General features: G+C 65.1%; 1 protein-coding gene across 4 annotated transcripts in view; it reads right to left on the bottom strand.

Moving 5' to 3' along the window:
* The window catches only part of EVA1C (eva-1 homolog C), a 45635-nt gene extending 24969 nt beyond the window's left edge, over positions 1-20666 (bottom strand). The window contains exons 1-2 of one of the 4 annotated variants that reach the window (XM_036017404.1): positions 20118-20666; positions 307-503 (exon numbers count right to left, since the gene is read on the bottom strand). In XM_036017404.1, coding sequence (XP_035873297.1) covers positions 307-503; positions 20118-20277 — 357 coding nt within the window. In that variant the 5' untranslated portion in view covers positions 20278-20666. The remainder of the gene's footprint in view (positions 1-306; positions 504-20117) is intronic. The other 3 variants (XM_036017403.1, XM_036017402.1, XM_028503954.2) reach the window with 3 other exon arrangements.
* Positions 20667-24630: the final 3964 nt, after the last annotated feature.

Genomic DNA, 24630 nt, shown 5'->3' with positions numbered 1-24630 from the left:
AGGCCCAGAGTGACGGTCCTTGGCTGTCCTGCGGGAGGAGCCTGCCCGGGCCGGGGACACGATCGCAGCGCGAGTGTGTTAAGGGCGCTCTCCAGGGACCAGGGACCCTCCTCAGACTTTCCGGCAGAGAACCCTGCCGAGGGCTCCCCGGCACCGTCGGGGGTCTGTGCGGGCTGGGGCGCTCCGGGTCAGGGCGGCTGTGCGGGAACGGCATCACCACCACAGGCGCGTCCCCAGAGGGAGACGCAGAGAGGGAGAGAGAGAGACCCCCATCCTGTCGCCCTCAGATGCCGGCGAGCGCAGTACCTGCAGGGTGGTGGGGGCCACGCAGGCCGAGGGGCCCTCCCCCCGGGGGGCGGGCTGCTGGGCGCTGCACGCGCGGTCGCCGTGCCCGTAGAACGCCGACTGCACGCTGATGGTGGAGTGCCGCGGGCACTGCAGGTCCAGGCGGTCCCCGTCGCAGGCGTAGGCCGTGTGGTTCTGCAGCAGTTTGGTCAGGTAGCCTGGAAGACAGTCAGCCGGGTGGCCGGGGGCGCGGGGCTGGTCGGTCAGGAAGACGTGGCCGAGGACACGGACACCAGACCGGGCCTGGAGCGGGGCTCCGGGGGCTGGCGTCACTGCTCCCATCTGGGGGGGACACCCTGGTCTGCGATGGCCCGCTGGCAGCCTGGGGGGCCCAGGGTCACGGCGTCTGGAAGCAGGGAAAGCTCCGGGCAGGCACCCCTTGAACAGGTGGCTGCCTGTCTGCAGGAGACTCGGGTGCTCGTGTGCACCGGCTGGGCCGGGCCCCCACCCCACAGTGAGGGGGGCCGGTTTATCTTAGGGGCCCATCCTGGGCCCACCTGGGCCCTGGAAAGGGAGCAGGCAGGACCCCCAGCCCGAGGTGAGGGCCTGCTCCGAACAGAGGGCACAGGAAAGATGGGGGCTCTGTTGTGCGTCAGAAAGTGTCCCCCAAAACGCTCAGTGACCACCAGTACCCTCAGAACGTGCCCTTATTTGGCAATGGGGCCATGGCAGGTGCAGTGAGCCCAGTGCGGCCGCCCAGGGTGGGACGGGCCTGCAGCACCACGTGACCGGTACGCTTCTGAGAAGAGATGCAGAGGGGACGGCGTGCGAAGGCCGAGCGATGTGGCCACGAGCCAGGGCGCACCAGGCCGGCGCGCAGCCCCGGGAGCGGCACAAGGCCCGGAAGGACCCTCCCCTGGAGCCGCCCGAGCCCGCACGGCCCCGCCGACACCTTGGTTTCAGGCTGAGAGCCCAGCGCCCCGCCCCGCCTGGCTGCTGCTCCATGCTCCACGGGTAGGGGCCGGGCAGGTGGGGGTGGGGGCAGGGCAGGGGTGGGGGCAGCAGGGTGCTGCTGGGCTCTTTCTCAGAAAGGAAGGAGGAAAGTCCGGCCGGAACGTGGATTCCTTCCCTCCACCTCACATCTCGGGAGGTCGGCGGCGCGGCGGCCTGGAGGGCAGCCAGGGACTTTCTGCCGAGGTGAGCGTGGGAGGCAGCTGGCAGCCCTCGGCCCGAGGGGGCGGGGAGCTGTGGCCACAGCCTCGGAACTGCCCGCTTCCCACGCAGACGGCCGCGTGAGAGTGGCTCCAGCCGGGTCTCAGGCCCTCAGGACCGCTGTTCTCGGCACCTGCACCCAGACCAGCCACCCACTGGCCCCCCTGGAGGTCGGGGTCAGAGGTCCCAAGCCCGTCTGGTGTGGGGTCGTCCCATGGGCGGCCCAGAGCACCTGAAGGTGCGGCGGGTGCACTCACTGGCCACACACGAGGGCCATCGTCCGACGGCCAGGGAACCAGCCACCCGCCCCGTGTCAGGTCCACACGGGGAAGCAACGTCCCCTTAAGTGACACCAGGCAGCAGGCACATGAGTCCAGGTCCTGCTCGGAGGGACCGCGTCCCCACTCTGCGTCCCCTGCCAGGCTCCGGGAGGGCCAGGCAGAGACCCCTGGTGGCCCCGGGTGGACGGTCAGTGCTGTCCCGCAGGGGACACAGGCAGGTCCTGATAGAGCTGTGACCTGTGAGACCTCCGGCCTCCTCTGTGGGACCCCAGGACTGCGTCCCCCCCACACCAGGAGCACGGGGCTCCCGTGAGGCCGCCCCCAGGCCAGCACCCCGGGCTGGTGCTCCCCCCCTCAAACCTCTTTGAACTCGCAGCTGAAGCAAGCCCGTCGCCCACCCCCGCAGCACACGCTGGAGGACTGGCAGACCAAGCGGTGAACCACCCCGGGAGCGTGACGCCAGCGTCCCGTCTGCGGTGCGGCCGTGCACTCCAGCCAGATGGGCTCGGGGACGAGGCCTCGGGGTGGTGGAGCCACGGGCGGGTCTCGGTGAGAGGGAACTTCCTCTGAGGGGGCCGCCACCGTCCTTCCCTCTGTCTGTCACGCCGTCTGTCCCCGGGGGTCAGGGCTTGGCCTCCACGGGGCCATTGCTCCAGGCGGGTGCCCCCCCCCACCCTGCCACAGTCATATTCTGACAGAGACAGTCTGGAGGCAGAAGCTCAAGGCGAGCATGCAGCGGCCTGAGATGGGGCTCCCCCTTTTTGCACTCTGAGGGGGCGGGGGGCGCCCCGTCTCAGGCGTGGGTCCCCACACGAGGCCGATTTTCTGGCAGTAAAACTCGTTCGCGACTCCGTCCAGGCCTTTCCTCAAAACCCCACGCCGTGTCCGCCCAACGCAACTCATCCAGCAGGATGGGGGGGAAGGGGGCCCCCGAAGTCACAGAAGACGCAAAGGAACCTTCCGAGCCCGCGACTAAGTGGAAGGCACCAGGGGGACGTGGCTGGACGCGGTGTGATCCCGGCCGTAGGACCTTCTGGAAAAGTCACAGCCGTGGGGCCGTTGAGAGGGCAGCGGCCGCCGGGGTCTGGTGCGGGGGTGGGGTGCAGGGCGAGCAGAGAAGGTGCTCAATGGGACACTGTGGTGGTGGGCACAGCCATTACCCGTTTGTCCGAACCCACAGGACGCGCAGCGCCGAGAGTGGGCCCCCGTCAGCCGTGGACTCCGGGTGACGATGATGATGATGAGTCAGGACAGGTCCACCGATCCTAACAGACGGAGCGCCCTGGCGGCAGCAGGGGAGGCCGTGCGCTGAGCGGGGGGGAGGCAGCGGGGGTGGGGGGGCATGAGAAACCTCCGAACTCTCTGCTCGGTTTGGGGGTGAACCTGAAGCTGCTGTGGAAAAGCAGGCCCACTTAAAAGGACAAACGTTGAAAAGACACCTCGGCCGACCCGGGCCAGCGGGACCTCTGGGCGGAGAGGGCGCAGGCGCCCCGCAGGCCGGCTGCGGCGGGGCAGGCGGTGCCGCCGGAGACGTGGAGGTGAGGGCCTCGAAGATGGTGCGCATGCGCCAGGGGCGGCCACCGCAGGGGGCGGGGTGGGGAGAGGCGGGGGGAGGGGCTCGCCGGAAACTCCCCCGCCAGGAGCCGAGAAGGAAAACAACCTCCGGATCCGGCGTCTCCCGGGGTGGAGGTAACGCCGGCCGCCCACCTTGACCTTGAACAAGGGGCCGACGGCAGCTGACCGCCCCCAGGCTAACGCTGTCCGGCCTCCCCACGCGCACAGGCGCTCTTCCCAAGGTGCCGGCGCCGTCGCCGCGTTCCCTCCTGTCTGCCACGTTTGGGGCTGCCCTCACGGAAGACCGCAGACCCGATGAACACCCGAGATCCACTCCTCACAGTTCTGGAGGTGGGAAGCCCAAGGTCAAGGCGCCAGCAAGGTCAAGTACAGGTCGCGTCCCCTGGTTCGGAGCTGGCAGCTCCCTGCTCCGTCCTCACCCGGTGGAGGAGCTAGGGCGCTCTGGGTGGGGAGGGTCTCTTTCTCGGACACTAAAGGGATCAGTGCATCTCCTCGGTGGGGGCTGCACCCCCAGGGCCTCAGCCCATCCGGAAGGCCCCGCTCGCTGACCCTCGCCTTCGGGGGTTGCGACTTCACAGCACGGATCTGGGCTGGGGGGGGCGCACACATTCAGACCCCAGTCCTTGGCTTCCCGGCGCCCGGGTCTCCTGGCCAGCTCCAAGGACACCCTTCTTTGAGACTGACTGCAAGGGCAACGCTTTGTCAGCGGGGTTCTGCGGGCCAAAGGTCCCCTCAGGCTGGGTGAGTGAAAGGGCTCAGCTTCTTCGCCCTCTTGGCCCGAGGTCTCACACACGCTCCGTGTGCGTGGGCAGGTATTGGCTGCCCCGGGAGAATCCGAGGGGTGCTCGGTTCGGAGACCAGCCCTCGAATGTGGGCCGGGGTGGCCTGGAGATGCGCTGGTGACCCCTGTTACACTCCAAGGGGGACACGGGGAGGCCTGGAGATGCGCTGGTGACCCCTGTTACACTCCGGGGGGGACACGGGGAGGCCTGGAGATGCGCTGGTGACCCCTGTTACACTCCGGGGGGGATACGGGGAGTCCTGGAGATGCGCTGGTGACCCGTTACACTCTGGGGGGGACACGGGGAGGCTCAGACCCGTCCTCGGCTCCGCGGCTCAGGGCCTGGATATGGCTGGCATTTACCTCCGAGACCCCCTCTCTCCCGGCCGATCCCCCCACTACGTGTTGGCAGAAGCTTCCACGGCCAGAAGGCTCCTCAAAGGGCTAGTCCAGAGAGTGCGGGCTGGGAAAAACCTCGGAGCAGTCTGAATGCCGGCGTCCAGGGTTCCTGTGTTTTAAGGTGCTGAGGGCTTCTCGGGAAACTACCCCCGGAGACTGGCAGGAACTGTCCTCTGTCCTCAGAAAGACACGGGAAGCCGGTCTAGGGTGGTCGGCCCCCTCACAGTCACAGGGAAACCCATCTGTCTGTACAGAGAGAACCCAGAGCCTGGCCAGGATGTAAGTGACCGACTGTCGAAGAATCCCAGGCGTGACCCCAAGGCCTCCACGAGAGGACAGGTGTCACGCAGCGGGACGGGAGGCTCGGGGACAAAGGAAGCTGGGACGTACGGAGAACACCAGGCGAACTCTGCCCTTCCCCTGCAGGTCTGGTCAGAGCCACAGACGGGCGGCACAGCCAGGGCGACATGGAGCAGGCGCAGGGGCGGGGCCTCTCGCGCCTGCCTGGCCCCGCCCAGCGCACGAAGCATCGGGGGCGGTGCGAACTAGGCGCGGAGCCCCGAGGGAGGCTGTGCTGAGCCCCCTCGGGCGGGTCGGTATGTGGAGCCGCAGGGACCGGGGAGGGCAGAACACCGGGAGGATGCAGGACCCGCCCGCCCGCGGGGCAGGTGACTGGCGGGAGCAGGGGCGGAGACCAGGGCTCAGACGGGGATTCCCCTGCGGCCCCGTGACTCTCACCTCCCACAGCTGGTGTCCCCGTGCTCCACTGTGGGGGTGAAGTGACATCGCGGGCCGGGCGTGTCCCGCCAGCCATCGCACAACTCAGGTCGGTGGGGGTGGGGGGGGGGGGAAGGCTGGTAAATCTCGAAGACACGAACTCACCCAGACCCGTCACCAGTGCCGAGAGCGAGTGCCAGCCCCGCCAGCCCCGCCAGCCCCGACTGCCCTGCCAGCCCCGAGCACTGAGCATCGCTGGCGTGTGAGACAGTCAGCGCGGGCACAAGTGCCCGGTGGCCCAGAGACGCCCCTGCTGGGACTGGAGAGAAAGGGAGTCTCTTCCCCCTCCCTCTCCCCCCCCCACTCTTCTGTTCAAGTAAGAGTTAAAAAGTTACTAACATTCAGAAGAGGTCGAACGGCTGAAATTCCCCCTCTCTTCCTTTTCTGGGGCCACCCCCCCACCCCCCCACCCCCCGCCTGCCACTCGGATGTCCCCGTTTCCCGCCCGGGCTGACGCCGCCTGAGTCACTCGGCACACAGGACGCGGTGCATCAGCCGGGCTGAAGTCCCCTCGTCACCGGGGGCCGGTTTCACAACCCTGCTTCTGGGAAGAGAATGGAATTCAGTTCTATTGTCCTCGCCTCCCCCCTTTAAAAAAAATAAAGTGCCCCCCCCGTTCATACGCAGATAAGAAACTGCACCCTTTTATTCACGAATACTCAAAGGTGTTGCTACATGTTTAATGTTCTTTCCCAGAAAAGTGTGTTTTTTCTTTTGTGTTTGCCCAGTGCGTGGAGAGGGTTGGCGAGGGCCCGGGGAGGCCCATGGGCAAGAGGGGTGAGTCAGCATGGCTGGCGCGGGTCAGGCCCCAGAGCGGGTGGAGGGCTCGTGGGGGGTGCCCCCCACCCTGGAGCACTAAGGTCAGAAACAGAGCATAATCTTAGTTCCAGCCCTTTCTGTAGCCTCAGGGGTCAGCACGGAAACGGGAACCTGGAGGCAGCGACGGCCACCGGCCCGCTTCTGAGATTCCCGCGGGGAGTCCCACTGGAAGGGACGACCCAGGGTCGACCTACTACTGCTCCTGCTCGATGAGCTCAGACCCTGGTCCCAAAACCACCCCGAGGAGGGCAGAGGTGGCCCGAGCGTCCACCCAGGGCCGCGCCCACGGGAGGGGCACGCTTTCAGTCCCTGAGGTGCCGCAGCCCGTGGGCGGAGGGCAGGAGTGACATCAGCCACCTGCAGGTCCCCCCTTTCCAGACCCGTGTGACGCTCCATTCTCTCTCTGTCCGTTGCCGTGTGTGGACGACACAAGGGACAAGGACAGACTCTGGGGACACAGAGGGCGGCAGAGGCGCGTGAGGGCAGGAGCAGCACGGAGCACAGACTCCTGTCTTCTAACGAAGCCGGACCGCGGCCTGAGCGAGAGACCGCCCTCTGTGCTGTGCTGTGCTGTTCTGCCCCGGAACTCGGGCACGGCTGGGGTCAGCAGCAGGCGACTCGGCCACCACAGTGGAGCGTGTGAGGAGGAAAGTGACGGGGAGCCCCAACTTTGGAGAAAGGGGGCCCAAAAGCAGAGACACAGAGCCCCCGAATCCCCGCTGCCTGCCCCACCCTGGTTTGGCCGCAGGACAAAGACCCCCGGGGAGACAGCAGGGGAAGTTCACTTTGGTGTCCGTGAAACAAACACCCCGAAGACGGCTCGTCTTCCCGCAGCCGGGACACTGGGCGCCGCTTGCCCGGGGCCCCGGGAGCCAGGGCGGCACTTTCACAGATGTGCGCAGGGCGGCCCCCGAGAGGCCTCCCCGGGCCACCTCCAGGCCATTCGGAGTGGGGCTCCCAGGCCCCAGGAGAAGGACTCGCTCCTTCGCTCCCAGCGCACAGGACAACACGCAGGCCCAGGGGGGAGAGGTCGGCCCGGCTGGCGGGGCCCCGTGGGTGGGGCGTCGTCCTGCAGACCGAGAGGTCCCGGGCTGGATTCCCAGTAGGGGCGCAGGCCTGGGGTGCGGGCCAGGTCCCCATCCGGGGTGCACAGGAGCGGCAGCCGACCGAGTGTCTCTCTGCCTCTCTTTCTCCCTCCCTCCCCTTCTCTCTAAAAACAAATAAACAAACATTGAACACATTTCTCGGACCGAATCACCCTCCTGTGCTCACACTCGCTGTTTGAGTTTGGACACGCCTATCTGGTAGGAGCACCTTCAGCCGGAGGTTTCAAGCCCCATCACTGCGCACCGACGCCCGGGCCGGCAGCCGGGTGCCAAGCCCAGAAAGCTGCTCCTCGAGCCCCGACTGGACGAGGTCTGTTTAAAAGTAACTGGATCGCCCCCCTGTGCCCAGAGTGCCTGCATGATCACGGTTTCTTTTCTTTGGGAGGCAGAGTGACCCCCAAACTTCAGGGCCACCTGGCGAAGGAGGTATGAGTATGGTGCATTTGATAACTTAATGCAACTTTTTACCAGCACTTAAAACGCAGATATGAAATCTACACTCGATCTTTCCCGCCTGGAACGGCCGGGCCGGTGGCTCCACCCCCGTCCCAACAAAAGGCTCTCAGAAACACCCGGGGAGGCTGACCAGCCGGAGGGCCCAGCCCACAGGTGTGGGGGCGGGCAGGTGCCTCTCAGCCCCGGGCTGCCGGCTTCCCGCCTGCCCGCTGCCGAGATGCGTGGGCTGATCAAGGGGCTCGGGGTGCGTCCCCACGGGAAGGAGGACTCCAGGGCACGCACGTGGGGCTGGAGTCAGTTAATTGGACAATTACACGGGGTTTCGCCGCTCACGGCGATGAAACTGTTTCTGACTCCAGGGTGGGAGTTGGGGGAGCAGCATGGGAACCTCAAAGAGCTCTGCAGCGTGGTCGCAATGGCTGTACTCGGGGCCAGCAGGCTCTGCTCCCCGACGTGGTTACCAGGGCCTTGAAACAAGTGTGAATGGGGGACCCCGAGGCTGTGCTGGGGAACAGCTGTACCCATTGTCTCTCCCCCAGGGGACTCGGGGGAGCATTCTGGACAGGTCTGTGCTCGAACCCCTTCTTCGGTGTCACCCTAAGTTAAGGGCACTGCCAGCATCGCCCTCCCCTTGAACTTCACAGGGACGGGGAGGCTGGGCCAGTGTGGAGGCCACAGCTGGGCTGGTCCAGCCCCAGGTTCACGCTCGTCCGAACCAGAGGCCCCGGCACCCCCGGGGCACCGGCCCAGGGCCGGGCCAACCCCCCCCCCCCCCCCCCCCCGGGCAGGCTCAGCCAGGCACGTGGCCCCAGGGGCCCACGCCCCTCGTCCTCAGGGCTCTGGTTCACTCGCCCAGCCCCCCTGCCTGCTCTGCCCAGGGACCTTAGCCTGCCCGGGGCGCCTCACCCTGCCCTCGCCTCACCCTGCCCCTCTCACCCGCCGTCCTATCTCAGAGATGCCACCGCAGCGACATTTGAGCAGTTACACCTGTCACCAGGTGTCGCCCGTGACGCCAACTTTGTTCGCCGCCGTTGGGGGCCTCTCTGGGGCGGTGCAGTTGGGGAAAACCCCACCCAGGTGCATCGTGGGTGGGCGGAGGCGAACCCCCTGATTCCCAGCGTCCGCACCTGCAGATTCGCTAACAGGTGTTTGTGAACCCCGAAACCAACACGTGCAGGGCTCCCCTGGCCGCCCCTGTGCATGCCCCAGGCGGGACCACCTGAGGCGCCCGTGCACCCCTGGCCCCCCCACCCCCGGGGGACGAGGCGGCGCTCTGCCCTCTCGCCTCAGCACCTGTGGCCAAGTGTCCTCCTCCTGCTTGATGTCACATTTTTGTGAAACAAAATAAAAACACCCATTCACCTCTAAATGCAGGCAGCGACACGACACATCTCGGGGCGCGGGCGGGGGTGGAGGTTGAACGGCCCCTGTGCCCGCAGCAGCCGGAACTTGGCTGTGCTCCCTCCTGCCGCTGCTGGGCCGGGCACCCCCCCCCGGGCGGCGCGCAGGGACAGCAGCGCCGGCCTCACCGTCTGAGCCCAGGAGCCCCACACCAGCATGTCCACAGGGCCAGGCCGGGGGTAGTATCCCGTCAACGACAGTAGACCCGTAAGCATGTCCAGAGGTCTCCGAGCCGCCGTCTTCCCGGCAGGCCCCAGCCCGGCACCGCTGGAGCGGCCCCGGGAGGCTCCCAAGCACCAGAGCCCGGGCCCAGCCCAGGGCTCAGACTCAGTCCGCCTGCGCGGAGACGCTGCCGGCCAGCGGGCCAGCGGAAGGACGTCCCCGCAGAGAATCCAGGGTGAGCCCAGAGGAATCCCGAGCGGCCGGCCCAGCCCTGGCTTTGTCAGGCGAAGCAAGGTTCCGGGCTGGGGTCTTTCTAGGCCCTCCGTCCCCTCCTCCTGAGAGCTGATCCCTGGGCAGCACGGGGACTGGAACCAGCAGCACGGTTCTGGGCTTGGTCCCATCGCCGGGAAGCTGGGGGACATTCCGGCCAGCCCCTTCCCCGAGCCCAGCCTGGGCTCTCCTGGCTGAGAGCCGCCTCCCCCACAGTCCTCACAACGCCCCGAAGGCAGGTTCTGTCCCGGTGGGGGTGACCCGCCCCCTCCCGTTACAAGAACTGAAGTCGGGGAGGGTTCTCGGCACAGGGGCTGGAGGGGGCAGGAGGACCCCAGTCCCAGCTGCAGGGAGGCCGCGCTCCCGAGGGGCAACGGAGGGGCCGGCCGCGGGTCCCTCCCAGGGATGGGCCTGGCCTTTGCCAGCAGGTGGGGCCTGAGGGTCCGCCCGCCCCGCCCTCCCAACCCGGCACCCCACCCCCACCCCCACCCCCACCCCGGCCTCCGCCCAGCTGTAGACTTCTGGACCAGCTCCGGCTCCTGAAACCGCCGCTCGACAAGGGGGGGGCAACGGGGGGCGGCAGCCGCACGTGGCCACTGGGCACTGGGCTGCGCCGTGCTCGTCACTCCCGCCCCTGATGCCCCGTCTCCAGAAAGAGCACGCGCCTCCTTGCCATCGACTGCCGCAGACGGGGGTCCACGGTGGAAACGCATTTCACTTCTTCTTCTGGGGCGGCCACCGGAATACTCAGCATCCCCCGCGTGGGCGTGGGTCGGACCCCGTTTCTGTGCTGAAGTCCGCGCCCTGTCCCTTGGGCCCTGTTTCCCCGGTGACACTGTTCGACAGTCCAGTCGGGGAAGGTTCCGGCAACGAGCGCCGCGTGACTGGCTCCCGGGCCACCGCTTCTGCGGCGCCCACGACCCGCTCCCCTGCAGCCCGCAGGAGCCCAGGCGCTCCCGGGAGACGCCCGAGCCCCGCGGCTCGCCTGAGGACCGACAACTGCATCCGTTTCCGCCCTCACTCTCGGCCCCGCGGTTTAACCCGACCTGCGAGACGGAATCGCGCACATGGACGTTCTGAGAGGGAAGCTCTAGGTCGACACCCCAGATGCCACACCCGCCCCCTGATGATTCCCCGTCCCCCGGAAAGAGGACTCGGGCGGGCGGTGGAGACAGACGGCGCACAGCGAGCGCTGGTCGGAGGCCTCAAGGCAGCGGGTGACGGGCCTCATTGCAGAAGGCTCCCCACGGGAGTCTGCAGCCTGGGTTTGCTCCCCACGGCCCTGTCTGACTGCCTTCTGAGGACCAGAGGCCCCTTGGCGTGTGTGCCCGTGAGTGTGCATGTTTGCCTGTGCCGTGTGCATGCATGTGCATGCGTGTGCATGTGTGTGCGCCAGACGCTGTCTGCACTCGGGTGTCCTGAGCTGGGTGGGGTGGCAGAGAGGGGTGCCGGTGCAGGGTCAGAGGCGAGGAGAGTGGGGTGGGTGAGGCCTGGGGGCACCGCCTCTGCCCCTCTCCCTTTTGAAGTTCACGGTGGTCGGTCTCCCCAACCTGAGACCGCCCCGAGAGACGGGAATAACTCAGAAGCGAGGCGAGGTGAACACGCCCCGCACTGCAGGTGAGCAGCCGACTTCACGTCCGAACCCCTCTGCGGAGGGTGTTCCGGTTTGAGGTTACCGACGGCGAATATCCGAGGAGGGAAAGGGCCAAGGACAAAGGGCCACCCACCCGGTGGGGGTCTGGGTGAGACGGCATGCAGGCGTCCCGAGGCCGGGAGCCCCTCGTGTGCCAGGGTGCCTGCGTGTGCAGGAGTAGGTGCGGCTGCACAAGGCCGGCCGGCCTGAAGGGGGGCACGGTGCACGCATCTCCAGGTTTGCCCAACTCGGCTCTGGCGTTTAAAAGGGCTCCCCCTTCCTCAGGCTCCCAACGCATGGAAAGCCAAACGAGGCAAGCTGGCTGGCCTGGCCGAGTTCCTCGGCCCCAGCACGGGGGCCAGCACGCCTGTGTGGCCTGTCCTGCGCACCCCCGGGCTGCACCCCCCGGGGCAGCAGCACCCCTGGTTGTGACAAATAAAACTGCCTCCGGACGTTGCCGAGTGTCCTTGGGGTGGGGGGAGGGAGCGCAAAATCCCCCTGGACCCAAAGCCAGCACCTCAGACTCCACGCCGGACGAGCTAACTTTCCCAGGACAAAGGCAGCCGCGCTATCGGAACCACCCGGCACCTGGGGTGGAGGGCGGCCCCCGTCCACAGCCTGGGACAGCCGGAGAGGAACAAAGACATCTGAGACAGACAGGTGGGCCTTTTGCCTCCAGATGTGGGTTTATGGCTTTCGGGAGCCATAAAACAATATATTTTAAAGTTATCCTGGGAAAAACCCTGGGGTGCCTAGCTCAAAGGAAACAAGGGTGAATCAGAAAAGAGAGGCCTTCGGACTTGAACTCGGGGTTTGAAGAGGCGAACGGACCACAAGGTCTGCTTTGTGACACCAACACCGGGCACAGCACGCTGTGACCCACCCGGGCAGAGTGTCCTGCGCCCCTCGGCCTCGGGCCCTCCTCACACCTCAGCTGTGGGGCCCAAGGGGCCTGCCCTCACCGCATGGGTCTCGTTGGCACCGGAGGGCATGTCCAGTCCCTCCAGCCTCAGAGCACAGAGGTGTTTAAAATGCCTGTCCCCTAACGCCACCATCAAACTGGCAGAAGGAGGTGTGTCGGCCTGAACTTGGACTCCAGCGCTTGTATGTTTAACAGAAGAGGGTCAGTGGGACTGCGCGCACTCCTTAAGCACAGCCCCCAGAGCTGTACAGACTGGGCGCCAGGTTCCAGGCTGCTGTCTCGCCCCCACCTGTCTCCGGTTGGACGGGAGGAGAGGGGAGAGCTGGTGGCCGCGTCTGCCCGTGCTGGACCACGCGGGGCGCTGATTTATGATTCCCGAGCCTGAGGGCTTCGGGGGCCGCTTCACACGAAAGGGGTGAACAGTCTCCTAGGTCGAGAGGAAGAAAGACGGGCGGGGGCAGCGTGCCGGTCTCAGACCCCGACCGCTGCCCTGCAGGCTGTCGGGGGCAGGCCCGGCACCGGCCCTGGGGGACAGAAGGGGCCATTTCTCCCCGAGCCCGCCCCCACACGGCGGGGGAGGGAGACTCATTTGTAATCGTCGGAGGAACGCTGGCAGACTCGAAGCGGGATCCCACTCCATTATACTTGTCCGCGTTCAAGATCTGCTCCGGAGCGCTCCTTCGTTTGCTCCCCCCCTACCCCCCGCCCCAGACGAGGACATCTGTATTCACGGGACAGCTCGGGCAGACGTGAAGTCAGACAGTTTGCAAACATGCGCTCCAGATCCAGGGGCTGCGTTTGGCATTTGAGCGTTGCCTGGCTCTCGGAGGCAGCGTGTGGACAGCTCCGCCCTCGGCCTGAGGCCCATCAGCCCGAGGCATCGCTTCCTCCCCACGGTGCTGTGCGGGGCCGGCTCAGCATCCGTCTCCCAAGCAGGCCGTGACACGGCTGTGCAGACACGCAGGTACGGGGACGGGGGAGGCCAGGCCCGGCAGAGCTGCCCGGGAGGCCTGCGGACACACTCCCGAGCCCTCGCTTCCCGGCTCTGTGGTTTGGAGCCTCGTGAAGAATGTGACCCACGGCGCCTGTGAGTCATCCTCCAACTCCGGTGTGCGCCCGGAGCCCACGGAGAACCCACTGAGACGGGAGTATTCCCAGGGCGGGACTGACCCTCTGAGTAGCCTGGGGCCCAGTGTCTGGCACCAGAAAGACTGGACACTTCCTGTCCTTTCACACCCAGTCCCCACTGGGCAGTCGCCTGGGGAGGCATCTCGGGCACCCCGGGCTGGAAGCCATCCCTCCGCAGGGGCGCTAGGCTGAGTCAGCCGCAGGGCGAGGCATCCCAGGAGCGCCCCTCTCAGGGCGAGGGGGAGGACAGCTTGGCCTCAGGGGGCAGACAGCGGGGTGTGGGGGAGGTGCATGAGAGGTCAAGCCGCGCCTTTGCTCACCACCTCGTCCTTCGTGTCTCAGTCTTCCCTCCTAGACTCAGTGTCCTTCTCCACGAAGCGCGTCCCTCAGCAGCTCTCTCAGCACGGACTCACTGCGGTGCGCTCGGCTACTCTGGCTCAAGCACAGTGTAGCTAGGTACGCAGTTCTGCGTTGCTAGCTGCTTCCGCCCCCTGCCACCCTCCGAATCTGCAAAACATTTCACTGGCTTCCGGCGCTCACTGTTGTCGCAAAGGCTTTATAAATAATTCTTTTCTCTCTTTGATTATTTTAAGACTATCGCATTGTTTTTAGTATTTTATGGCTTCCATAAAATAGGTGTAAATTTATCTTTATTTCATTTGCTTGGAATGTTGAATCGAAAGTTTTCATTAACTCTTGAAAATTGACTCCAGGATAGTATCGGTTTGAGGGTTGCCTCTCCCTTCTTTTTCCCGACCCCCCTCTTTCTAGAACGCTGGTAAACGCTGAACCTTCATTCTCTCCTCCATGACGTATAAACCTTTTTCTCTGTATTTTTTTTTCACTCTTTGCCTCTTTTGCTGCGTTCTGGATAATTCCTGCAGCTTTACTTTCCAGTTCACTGTTTCTCTCTTCACACAAGTCTACTCTGTCCACTCAGCACTTAGTTTCAATGAATATAGTTTCCGTTACTACAGTAGCGTCAGTATGGTTAGTAAGTATATTTGCTTCTTTTTCAAAAACGCCAACTCTTTCGTTACAGCCTTTCATGGCTTCTTCATGTTGTAGATTCCCTCTTTCATTTATTTATGCTTGTTTTAAATTTCCTCCGTTATGTTTACGGCCGTTCTCACTGCTGACGGCTGCTCATACACACGCTGCAGTCTGGGACCTCCAGCTCCTGCCGGCGGGATTCCACCTCTGAGAACCTCTCGGGGTTTGTGTTGGTGCCGTTTCTATGCACAGAGTATCTGTGCGTCTGGCTTTGCCAAGTGCCCTGGGGCACAGCCAGCCTGGGACGACTCGGGGAGCTTCTCGGCTGGGACTTCCTGGTACAGGGGACGCGCATTCAAAACCCGGGCCACTGAGAAGGCAGGCCTGCGGGGACATATTCTCAAGGGAGGTTGGTTTTTTCCTGCAACCCTGGGCCCAGGCTGAGACAAGTTTCCTTGTCGTCTTTCTGGGCAGGGAGGCTGATCTGTTTCTCCCCCACCTTTTTATGAGCGTTCGGTCCTGCCCGGGCCCTGGCTTTATATGGGAATCCTTACTCCGAGGCCCCCCTACACGCTGGTCTCAGGCCTCGTCCCTTGCCCTCAGGGTCCTGTGAAATCCTGGTCATGAAGGAGGTGGAAAGGCCCCAGTGTAACCTCAGGGTCGGTGCCAGCTGACCTCTCCAGTGCCCGGCGTCCTCTTCATCTCTGTCGCTTGGACGGGACTTGTGTTTGGTTATTCGTCCCCGCATTTAGAGAGTGTCTGTTGGGTCCCCCTCAGCAGCGGCCAGTGTCCCGTGGGAGACGGGGTTTCGGAACGCCCGTGTCGCCGCACGTCCAGAACAGACTGCAGGTTCTGCGCTGGAATCAGTTGGGGGGGGGGGGGGGCGCCCGGTGCGGCTTCGGACAGGGTGTGGGGTGGACAGTGTGTGGGGTGGACAGGGTGTGGGGCGGACAGTGCCTGCGAGTCCGGGGAGGGGGGGGCGGGGCTCGTAGGTTAGAAGGTCAACCTCACAGAGTCGGCATCGCTTTCGATGACTCTCGATTTACTCGTTTTAGTACGAGACAATCTGCCTGGGTTCAAAGCCCCCCCAAATAATGACTCAGCCTCTCTTTGCCTCCATTTCTTCAGCTTGTTGTAATAGTCTCTGCTTTGTAGGGCTGTGAGGGTTTAAGTGAGTCAACAATAAACACGAAGTTCTCAGACCCGCGTCTGGTGCGGACTGTTCCATGTGCTCAATACACTGAGAGTGTTTCTAACTCACCAACTTGTCTTGCTGGTGCAAAGCGGAGCAAAGTGAGTAGAGAAGTCACTGTCTGTATCAGGCCAGAATATTAACTGAGATGGGGCAGACACAGGGGCTGGCGAAGGGGTGGCAGAATCAGGGACCCCCTTTGCCCCCCCGGGGGGGAGGGAAGCTGAGAGAGAACAGACTAGTCACGTGGTCAGCCACCCTTCCCATCTGAGGTTCTCCTTCGAGGACTAAAATCTTGGCGCATCTCGGTTTGTGTTATTAAGGACAGCACCTTCCTTCCAGAAAGCGACAAACACATCAGCATCGTTAAACCAGCGACCTGGTATCATACGATTTCAGAGTTCACTCGCCCCTGCCTTCCAGGCCCACTACTTGGCTTGAACGATAAGAGTACAGATTTGTGAAACCAGACAGGTGCTGGGTTCGAGTCCTGCCTCTACATCCCCCTAGCAGTTGCGGGAGGGGAGTCCGGCCGAGTTAGGGGGCAGGCAGTTACCAGAGGAATGGAAGTTGCCCCACATGCATCACCCCAAAGGGGCACCTTTTCAGGAACTTGGCAGGTACTGATGGGGTGCCTGGGAAGTCCAGTGACCTCCACAGCTTTAAAAGCAGGAACCCATCAGTGCAAACATTTGAGAACACATCTGTAACATATGTACATGTACTTATAAATCATGTACTGTTCTACTGTAAATTTACATGTTAATCATAAGAAAAACGACTCCTCTTTTGAGATGGAAAAGAAAAGAACAGAAGCTGAAGCCCATCCCTGCGGCGCCCACGGGCTGGCCACGGGCTGGCCTCCTCTCTGCAGGGAGTGAGACGAAGGCGCTGGAGGGAGGAACCGGAAAAGGTCAAGGTCAGCCTGTTCCGAGCCCAGCCGAAACGGTGCTGGACACCTCAGGAGCTCACAGACGGTGCCCACACGCGCACCCACACGACCCGGCTCCCCAGCGGGGCACCTCAGGGAGTCAGGCCCCCACCCTGAGTCTGGGGCTCATGCTAACCTGTGACTCACGCCCACCCCCGAGGGTTCCTGTGAGGGGGCACCAGGCTACGCGGTGCTCAGCTGATTTTCGCCGCCTCCCTCCCCCCAAACCCTGGCCAGCCTGCCCTTCCCAGGAGCCATCGCCGATGGGACCACCTCTCTGCCCGACTCCTCTCTGCCACGGGACACTGTCCCACGTGGTTCCTTTCCACGGGAACAGCCTGGCAGGTCAGGTGCGTGGTCTTCCCCTGTCCTCCGTGGCAGCTGGACAGCCCCTCCCAAAATTCAGTGTGTTTGTCTTCGGTTCAGGCCAGCTTTTCAGGCCATAGATGTTTTGAAGGTGAAGACAGTCCCTGAATGAAAGGACGAGGTGACGCGTGTGTGCCCTTACACGTGTGTGTGCCCTTACATGTGTGTGCATGTGTGTGCTGGGGTGCAGTGACAAATGCACTGCTGGGACGGCACCATCCTGGTCTCCCTGGCCGGGAGTGCAGGGGAGAAGTGAAGGGACACTGGTCACACCCACGTGCCCGTGGACAGGCTGACGCACCTGAGAGCGGTGGTTCTCCACTCCAGCCGGCACCGGTGCGGCCCGGGGGGCTTTAAAATAGAGGCCAGCGCCCGCCTCTCCCAGACAGGGGAATCAGAGCCGCCCCCCCCCGCCCCACCCTCGGCTCAGACGCAGGCGACTGCAGCAGCAGGCAGCCCGGGCCGGGGCCTGCCGTGCATCCGAGCAGACCGGGGAGGCTCACGGCCTCTTCAAGGGGCAAGTCTGTCGCCCCCACGGGGACCTACTCCCGCCCCTCACCCCGAGATCCGTCGGAATGCCGTTTGTCTACACCCTGAAACTCTTGGCCAGCGCCTAAGGAGCCAGCTGCATTTGCCCGGCGGCACAGACCTGCTGACGAGCACCCCACCTCGCTGGGGCCCCCTGAGGGCAGGGACGAGGGCGCCGGCCGCCGGGCAGTCACCTCGGTTCGAGGTCTGGGGACGTTCGGGACAGGGGAGGCTTTGACGGCCACCTGCTTGCTCTCCTTGGTCCTCATCTCCTCGCCGCCGCCTTCCATGTCCGCGGCCACGCCCCACGTGTAAACACGTGCTCGAGACCCCCACAGAGGAGCCCAGGTGGGAACAGGAAAAAAGCCAGTGGCCCAGGAGGAGGCCCCAGCAGAGCCGCAAAGGCTGAAGTGGCTTCCCCAGATGCTGGCTTCAAACCTCCCGATGGGCCCTGTGCCGCACAGACACTGGCCCCAACACTCTGGCGCCCTCTCTCAAGGGGACACGCCGTCCTTCCTCCACCCCCTCCTCGAGGGGTGAAAGGGGTCCCAAGCTCCCCCAGCCTTCCCTGGTTTCAGGGTCTGATGCTCCCCTCGTTTGGAAAAGCAGGTGCCTGCACTGCCCATGCTGCTCTCCCGTGCGGATTTACAACTGTGAGTCTCTTTGGGGGGACAGGCCACAGCCACACTCCCCTGTCCAAGTGCACAGGAAGGAGTAGGCCAGCCTGTCCCCGGGGAGCAGGCACCAGGCTTTGAGTCCCCTGGAGTGGGGTGGGGGTGGGGGTGGCATCAGGTGACCAGACGCCCTGCCTGGACTCAGTGGTTCCACTGAGCACCCGGCCTGTCGTCTCTGGAGCTCAGGGGTTTTGCTCGGGGCTGCGTTTCACATGGTGAGGAGGCCCCTAAAGGTTCGTTAAGTTTCAGGTCGAATTAATCAGCTTTGAGAGGCTGCATTTTCTCCCCAAGACTTTTTCTAGTGTTTTGCGATGCCACACAACATAGGATTTGGACTTCAACCTGAGTGTGTCTCCGGTTCGGGAGGATGTTGGTTTTCTGTTCTTCCCCCCAGGAGGCCCCCCGACACTGCCTCCACAGTCTGGGGGTCTCTGGAAGGCAAGGCTGTCGGAGGAATCCAGAAATACCACCCCCTGCCGCAGGCCAGCAGTTTCAAACCCTGGGCCGGGGATTCCCACCGAAAGCTGAAGGAAGTTCCTCTCTCTCCCCACGCGTGTCATTCGGAAAACACGCATCAAAGCACGCATTTCCCTGGGGGGCGGCCTCCCCGTGGGATAGCCCAGGTCCGAGCTCTGTAACAGGTGCCACGTGGGGACACGTCCACACTTGGGTGGTCGCCCCCGGACGGCACCAGTGTCTGTGCCCTGCGCACGCAGTCGGGGGGCACCGCGCAGGTCCCCTAGAGCAACATTCGTCCAGTTGCGCGTGTCCCCGAAAGGGCCCGACGGCTCTCAGGTCTCTGCTCACGGCAGGCACAGCCTGAGGCGGCTGGGTTCGGAGCCGCTCTCCACGGCTCAAGTCAGCAGACAGAGAACTTCCCTAGCAGCCAAGAAAGTTCTATTACAAAAAAAAAAAAAAAAGTCAATAGCTCCGGAAAAGCATTTCCCCGGCACACTCACCCCGGCGCTCTGGCCCCGTGGTGCTCAAGGCGACGCTCTGCTTGCCAAACAGGCATATCTTGGCTTCCTCGGCGCGGCAGAAACCCTGCCTTGATATTAAATATTCAGAGAAGGGAACCCCTGACCCGAGAGCCCTCGGCTAACAATGACACGCTCTGTGAGCGAGCTGGAGACCCAGCTCCGCCTCGGCGTGCCAGTGCTCTCGGCCACACGCCGGTCGGTCTGCCGCGGCGCGGAAGGGCCGGGGGCTGGCCGCCCTCCCCGCAGGTTCAGTGCGAGAGACCCTGCCGGCAGGGCCCCCAGGACCGTGCAAAGCCCGGGCTGGCGGAAGACGCTGGGAGCGGGAGACGGGGCACAGAGCGGCGTCCCGCGCTGGCGGAGGGTGGAGGCTCGCCGGAGGGAGACCACGGCGGCCGCGGCGCAGCGGCGAGGACGTTCGGTACGCCAGGCGAGGGCAGCGGGAGATGGAGGAGGCGGCTCCGGTCGCCGGCGAGCGCCCAGGGAGTGCCCTCAGCGGAGGGGTCGCACCTACAACCCCCAGCCTCCGGGGGCAGCGGAAGGAGCTTGTTCCCCCAAAAGGAGCGCGGTCCCGGTCCCCCCAAGGAAAAGCCTCCGGGTTCGCCGGGAGGAGGGAGTTGTTTCCTAAGTCGACTGGGACCGGAGAGGGAGGAGGCGCTCGCACCTATGGAGGTAGTCGTGCCGCCTGAGTCTCCGCTCTGGTCCGTGAGCTGCTGCTCACCTCTCCACCCGGCCTCCCATCCCCCCGGCTCCCCTCCGGCTCCCCTCCGGCCAGGGGGCACAGACGTCAGGTCAGGTGAACCCCGGGCTGCCTCCCTGTGCGGGTCCCCAGAGACCGCTGGGGCGCAGGGCGCTGCGTGGGTGGCACGCCCAGCGCTCCCTTCCGACCGCAGCACGTGCATCTCCCGGCGCCCGGCAGCTGGGGGCTCAGCTCGGGGAGCACCCAGCCCACGCGCGCCCGTCGGAGTCCAGCCTGTGATGGTAGGAGACCGGGGTCACCGGCACCAGGACAGACTCCACATCCGTACACCCACCCTTCCACCTGGGGATGTGGGGAGCCCCCCTGCCACCACACCACTCGCAGCCACCTATATACGAAGGGCTCGCAAGGGGCAAGAAAACTGTCGATGAGCGCACCCCAACTTTAATCCGACTCTGGCGAGCCCCTTCGGGCGACTGCCCCTGGCCCGGGGCTCACGCGGGCGCGCCAAGGTGCGGGGGTCGCACGGTGACGGAGGACGCGTCTTACCGGAGAAGTCCGAGAGGGCTGTGACCTCCCCGGAGCAGACCAGGACGGTGCAGTAGAAGACGCGCAGGAGCTGCCCGGGTGGCTCCACCTGCCTGCGGAGGCCGGGATGCTGCGCCGGCCGGGGCGCGGGCGGTGGGCGCGCGGGTCCCGGCAGGAGCATGGTGCGCGGCGCGGCGGGGCGCGGGAGCGGGCCCGGGACGCGCCGGGGTTTGCCGGACTGAGGGTTGCGTCACATGGCCGGGCGAGTTAGTGGCCAGTGGCTCCCCGGCCCCCCGCCACCTCCCCGGCTCTGCCCGCACCGGCTCCCCAGCGAAGGGGAGGGGGCGGAGAACTGGGGCGGGGCGAGGAGCCCCGGGAAGGATCCGCGTAGTTTCCCCGAGAGGAAATCTCCGCCACCGCCGCCGCTCGGAAGGAAACGAGGGGGGCCGAAGGGAAAGTGTAGTCCCGCGAGCCCCGCGGCTGCGGGGGGGCTGGTCCCTGGCACGATGCCTGCCGCGGAGGGTGCCCCCAGCAGCGCGCCGAGGACTGCGCAACTAGAGCGCCTTTCACGCCCGGTCCCCGCCCCTGAGCCGGCCTGGCACCCCTGGCCCGGCCCGCGCTGGCTTGGAGCCAGCCTCGCCCTGGCCGCGGGAGCAGCGCGGCCGGTGCCCGTGACGCACTTTGGAGCCAGCGCCGCGCGGTGAGCCTGGGCGCCCCGGGGCGGGGCCGAGGCCGGGGCGGGGGCTGCCGGAAGGTGGGGGCCTAGAGGTGAGACACCGATATCCCTGCGACCCTTGCAGAACCACCAGGCACCTAGTTACCCCCATTGCACGGAGGAGGAGACTGAGACCCCATCCTTGTCCAAGTTCACGCAGTAGGACAGGAATGAGCCGGGTCGCGGCGCGGGGGGGGGGGGGGGGGGCGGGGTGAGGATGGGCGTGTCAAAGCGTGTCAGCTGGCTCGGGAGCCGGTCTCCGAGGGCCCGGCTGACGGCACACTTCCTCTGGGCACTGGCTGTGCGCGGCTCTCGCAGGAGCTGACACCGGACCGACAGGAACGGCGGCCGAGCGCTGATAATTGGGCTTTGTTTTAAAATAGGCCACAGCATCTTCCTGAACTTCTTGATTACGCGCAGTGTGTCCCCCAGTGGACACCCAGTCCGTGGGCGAGGAGCGCCCCGAGTGATCCGGGCTGGGGGAAGGGGGAGGGGGCCCGCGGACCAGGGCGAGGAGGCTTCGTGGCTGCGCGGGCTGCGGCTACCAGGGCAGCAGCTACCCAGACCCCGAGGGCCCGCGCGCTGTCCCGGCCGGGCGGCGCCGACGGGAAGGAGGAGGGCCGGCCCGGGCGCTCGGCACAAAGTGTTCCCGAGCACCGCGGGGAGGCCTGCCAAGTTCTTGGCGGGCCTGTCACGGAAACGTAGATAATGAGGCCCCGGGGGTGGGACCCAGCGCGCGGCCCGCCGCCGGCTCCGAAGGCGCTGCGAAGGCTGCGCGGTGGGGCGGGGAGGCCTCCCCAGAGAAAACAGGGCGCGCCCGGCCACCTGTGGGACCCTCTGAGAGGCGGCGGCAGGGGTCGCGGAGAGGCGGGTGACACCGGTCCCACGCCGGCTCCAGCAGAGGTGGGCGGGGGCGGAGCTGGGCTCCGGTCTGGCAGCATTGGTTGAGCAGGACCTCGTGTGCGAGCTCCAGGGATTTTTAAAGCCCTCGGCCTTCCCAACAACCCAGAGACTTTACTGGTGTGCTCTTTCTAGGCTGGGGAAACTGAGGCGGGGTGGGTGAGGATGCCTAGCACTCGGGAGGCACTCAGCGAGAAAGGGTGGCCCCGGACTCGGGCCCCTCCGGGGCATGCGCTGCATCCATCCGCCCCCCCCCCCCATCCAGCTTAGATAGGAACCGGGTGCCTGCGGGGCAGAGCCTGGAGGAGGGGCTGGCTGGAATGTGGCACAGGGTGGGCGTGATCCCTGGGGCCTGGGCTGCCCTCTGGGTGTGCGCAGTGGGCACTGTGACCAGCGGGCCGGCACCCCAGGCTCCCTTATCTGAGGTCCCCGGACTGTCTGTCTGTTGTGGGGCTTGAATGAGCCGGTGCAGGTGACGCTGGTAGGGCTGCCGGGAGCCAGTAAGCCTCCATCCACATCAGTCACGGCTGCAGCGAGGAAGACCGATGCGGACCACAGGGCCCCACAGCGGCGGAGAGGGCAGGCGGGGGCGGGGGGCCCTTCTAGGGCAAGAGGGGTGGGAAAGGAGGGAAGAGCCGGCCGATCAACGGCGAGGTGTTTGGGGAGGGTGGCCGCGTGAGGACGAGGGGCTGGCACGTTATGAAATCCAGGAGAAGCACAGCTCCCCAGAAGCACAAGACATGTCCGGGGTGGATGTGGCTGAGGGCAAAGGGCAGGCCCCAGGGGCGGGGCAGGGGCACCGGCCCCAGCTCAGGGACCCCGACAGCCAGCGAGCACACCCATCGTTACCTCACGCAGCAAGGAAGGGCCAGCAGTCGAGGGACACGGCGGGTGTGTGGCCGTGAGAGGGCCCCGGCTGCCGGGTGCGCCTGGACTGGAGGACCGAAGGGGGTCAGAGGTCCCACACCCCAAGAACCGAAAGCAGGGGCTCCAGCAGGCGCTGCGCTCGGACACCCGTGCCCGTGGCCGCCCTGGCGGGTGGGAGCAGCCCGGGGGCCCGTGGACGGATGACGGGTAAACGCATCGTGGAATGGTGTTCAGCCTCAAGAAGGAACGAACCTCCAGTACACGCTGCCACATGGATGAACCCGGAACACGCCGCGCTGGGCACAATGAGCCTGACACAGAGTGATCTGTGTTGTATGATTCCATGTACGAGAAACCTCCACAACCAGCACATTCACAGAGAAAGTAGATCAGCCACCAAGCGCAGGCAGAACGGGGCAGAGGCTCGGGCTGGGGCGACGGAGAAGCTCTGCAGGCAGCGGTGACGGCGGCACAGCAGTGTGAGTTCACCGACGCTCTGAGTGGCACGCCGGCACGGGCCCTTGGGACACTGCAGGTGTGTGCCACAGCCTCGAAGCGTGCATGACGTGATACGCCAAACCCCACCGACCTGTGGACGAGAAAGGGGCGAGTTGCATGGTGTTTGAATCATGTCTCCATAAAGCCGTTTAAAAAAAATCAAATAATAATGACACAGGGGTTGAGGGAGGTGACCCTGAGGCTGTGTGTGGGAGGTGCGGGGGCTGGGAGGAGGGCAAGTGGGCACGTGGGGGAGGACTTCGGGATGCCGTGGGACACGGAGGCTCCCCCCCGCTTCGCCCCTCAGCTGCTCCCTGCTCAGAGTTCAGTTTCCGTCTGATCTCTTTAAGAATTCTGAAATCATGCAAGAAGACGAAATAGCCCCGTTTACCTTCCTCTCTGGAGCCCTCTGTGCCCCGACCACACGGGCACCCGCCCGTTCCTCTGCCTGCAGTTGTTCCACGATCACACGCCTGCCCCCGGGGCTCTATAAAAACCTGTAGGGCGGGAACTCGGGCAGGTGGGTGGCCCTTCAAAGGAGGGGAAGCCTCGTAAAAGCAGCCTGGGGCAGGAAGGGCCGACATCTTCCCCACCAAGGCGCTCCCCCTCTCCCGATGGGACGGAAAACGCCGGAAGCGGGCGTGGCCCCTGGCTGTCCAGCAGTTCCAGGGGCTGGAATCGGAGTCCGGGGAGGGTGGGCCGGACACTGCAGCGCTCCCAACACGCTAAGACTCACAGCAGCCCTGTGACGCAGGGCCAACCAGGACCAGCCCCGCAACTTACTGCAAACAAACACGTGGGGCCCCGAGTTCAAGGACGACCAGGACTTTAGGACGACAGCAGGTGGGGGTGGGGGGTGGGGGGCAGCGTCATCACACCCTGCAGGGGCTCCGTGAGGGCAGCGTCCTGAGCCACACTCCCAGGGCGCGGGTTCCGATGTGAAACCCCCTGAGACTGCAGAAACGCTGGCACTGGGGAGGGACACCCACAGGCAGTCATGTGACAGTGTCCTCTGCCGTGTGAGGCCACCGCTGGGGATCGTGCTCCTTCCTGCCCGCGGGCCCTGTGCTCACGGTGTCCGTTCTGTGGGGCAGAGGCGGCCTCACCGGACACCTAAAGCGCACTCATAGCCCTTTCGTGGAGTTTCGCTTTCCGAAGCTTGAAAATACAACAGCCGAGGCCTGAAAATATGACATGGAAAATTCTAGAAACAAGCATTCACAAGCTTTACGCTGTGTGCCCTTCCGAGCAGCATTGCGGTGACCTCTCACGCCGTCCGCTCCCTCCCCTGGCCGGGAGTGACCGCCGAGTGGCCCAGCACCTGCATCCGCGCGGGGGGAGCGGGGGCACCCAGAGAGAGGCCACACTCACACACCCTTCATCACGGCACAGGGCCCCGGCGTTCTCACTCATCACTGGTTTGTGTGGTCACTCGCTGTGTGCGTCACCGTCGCGCTGAATGTCACTGCGGCGTGAGCCCGTGAGAGGGAAGGAGACAGTGTACAAGGGTCAAGGGCTGTCTGTAGCCCTGCGGGGGGGCGGGGTGACAATAAG

Source organism: Phyllostomus discolor, chromosome 2 (genome assembly GCF_004126475.2).
Source record: "Phyllostomus discolor isolate MPI-MPIP mPhyDis1 chromosome 2, mPhyDis1.pri.v3, whole genome shotgun sequence".
NCBI classification, from domain to species: domain Eukaryota; kingdom Metazoa; phylum Chordata; class Mammalia; order Chiroptera; family Phyllostomidae; genus Phyllostomus; species Phyllostomus discolor.
Note: the sequence above shows the minus strand (reverse complement) of the source record. Positions and strands in the feature narration are given on the sequence as shown.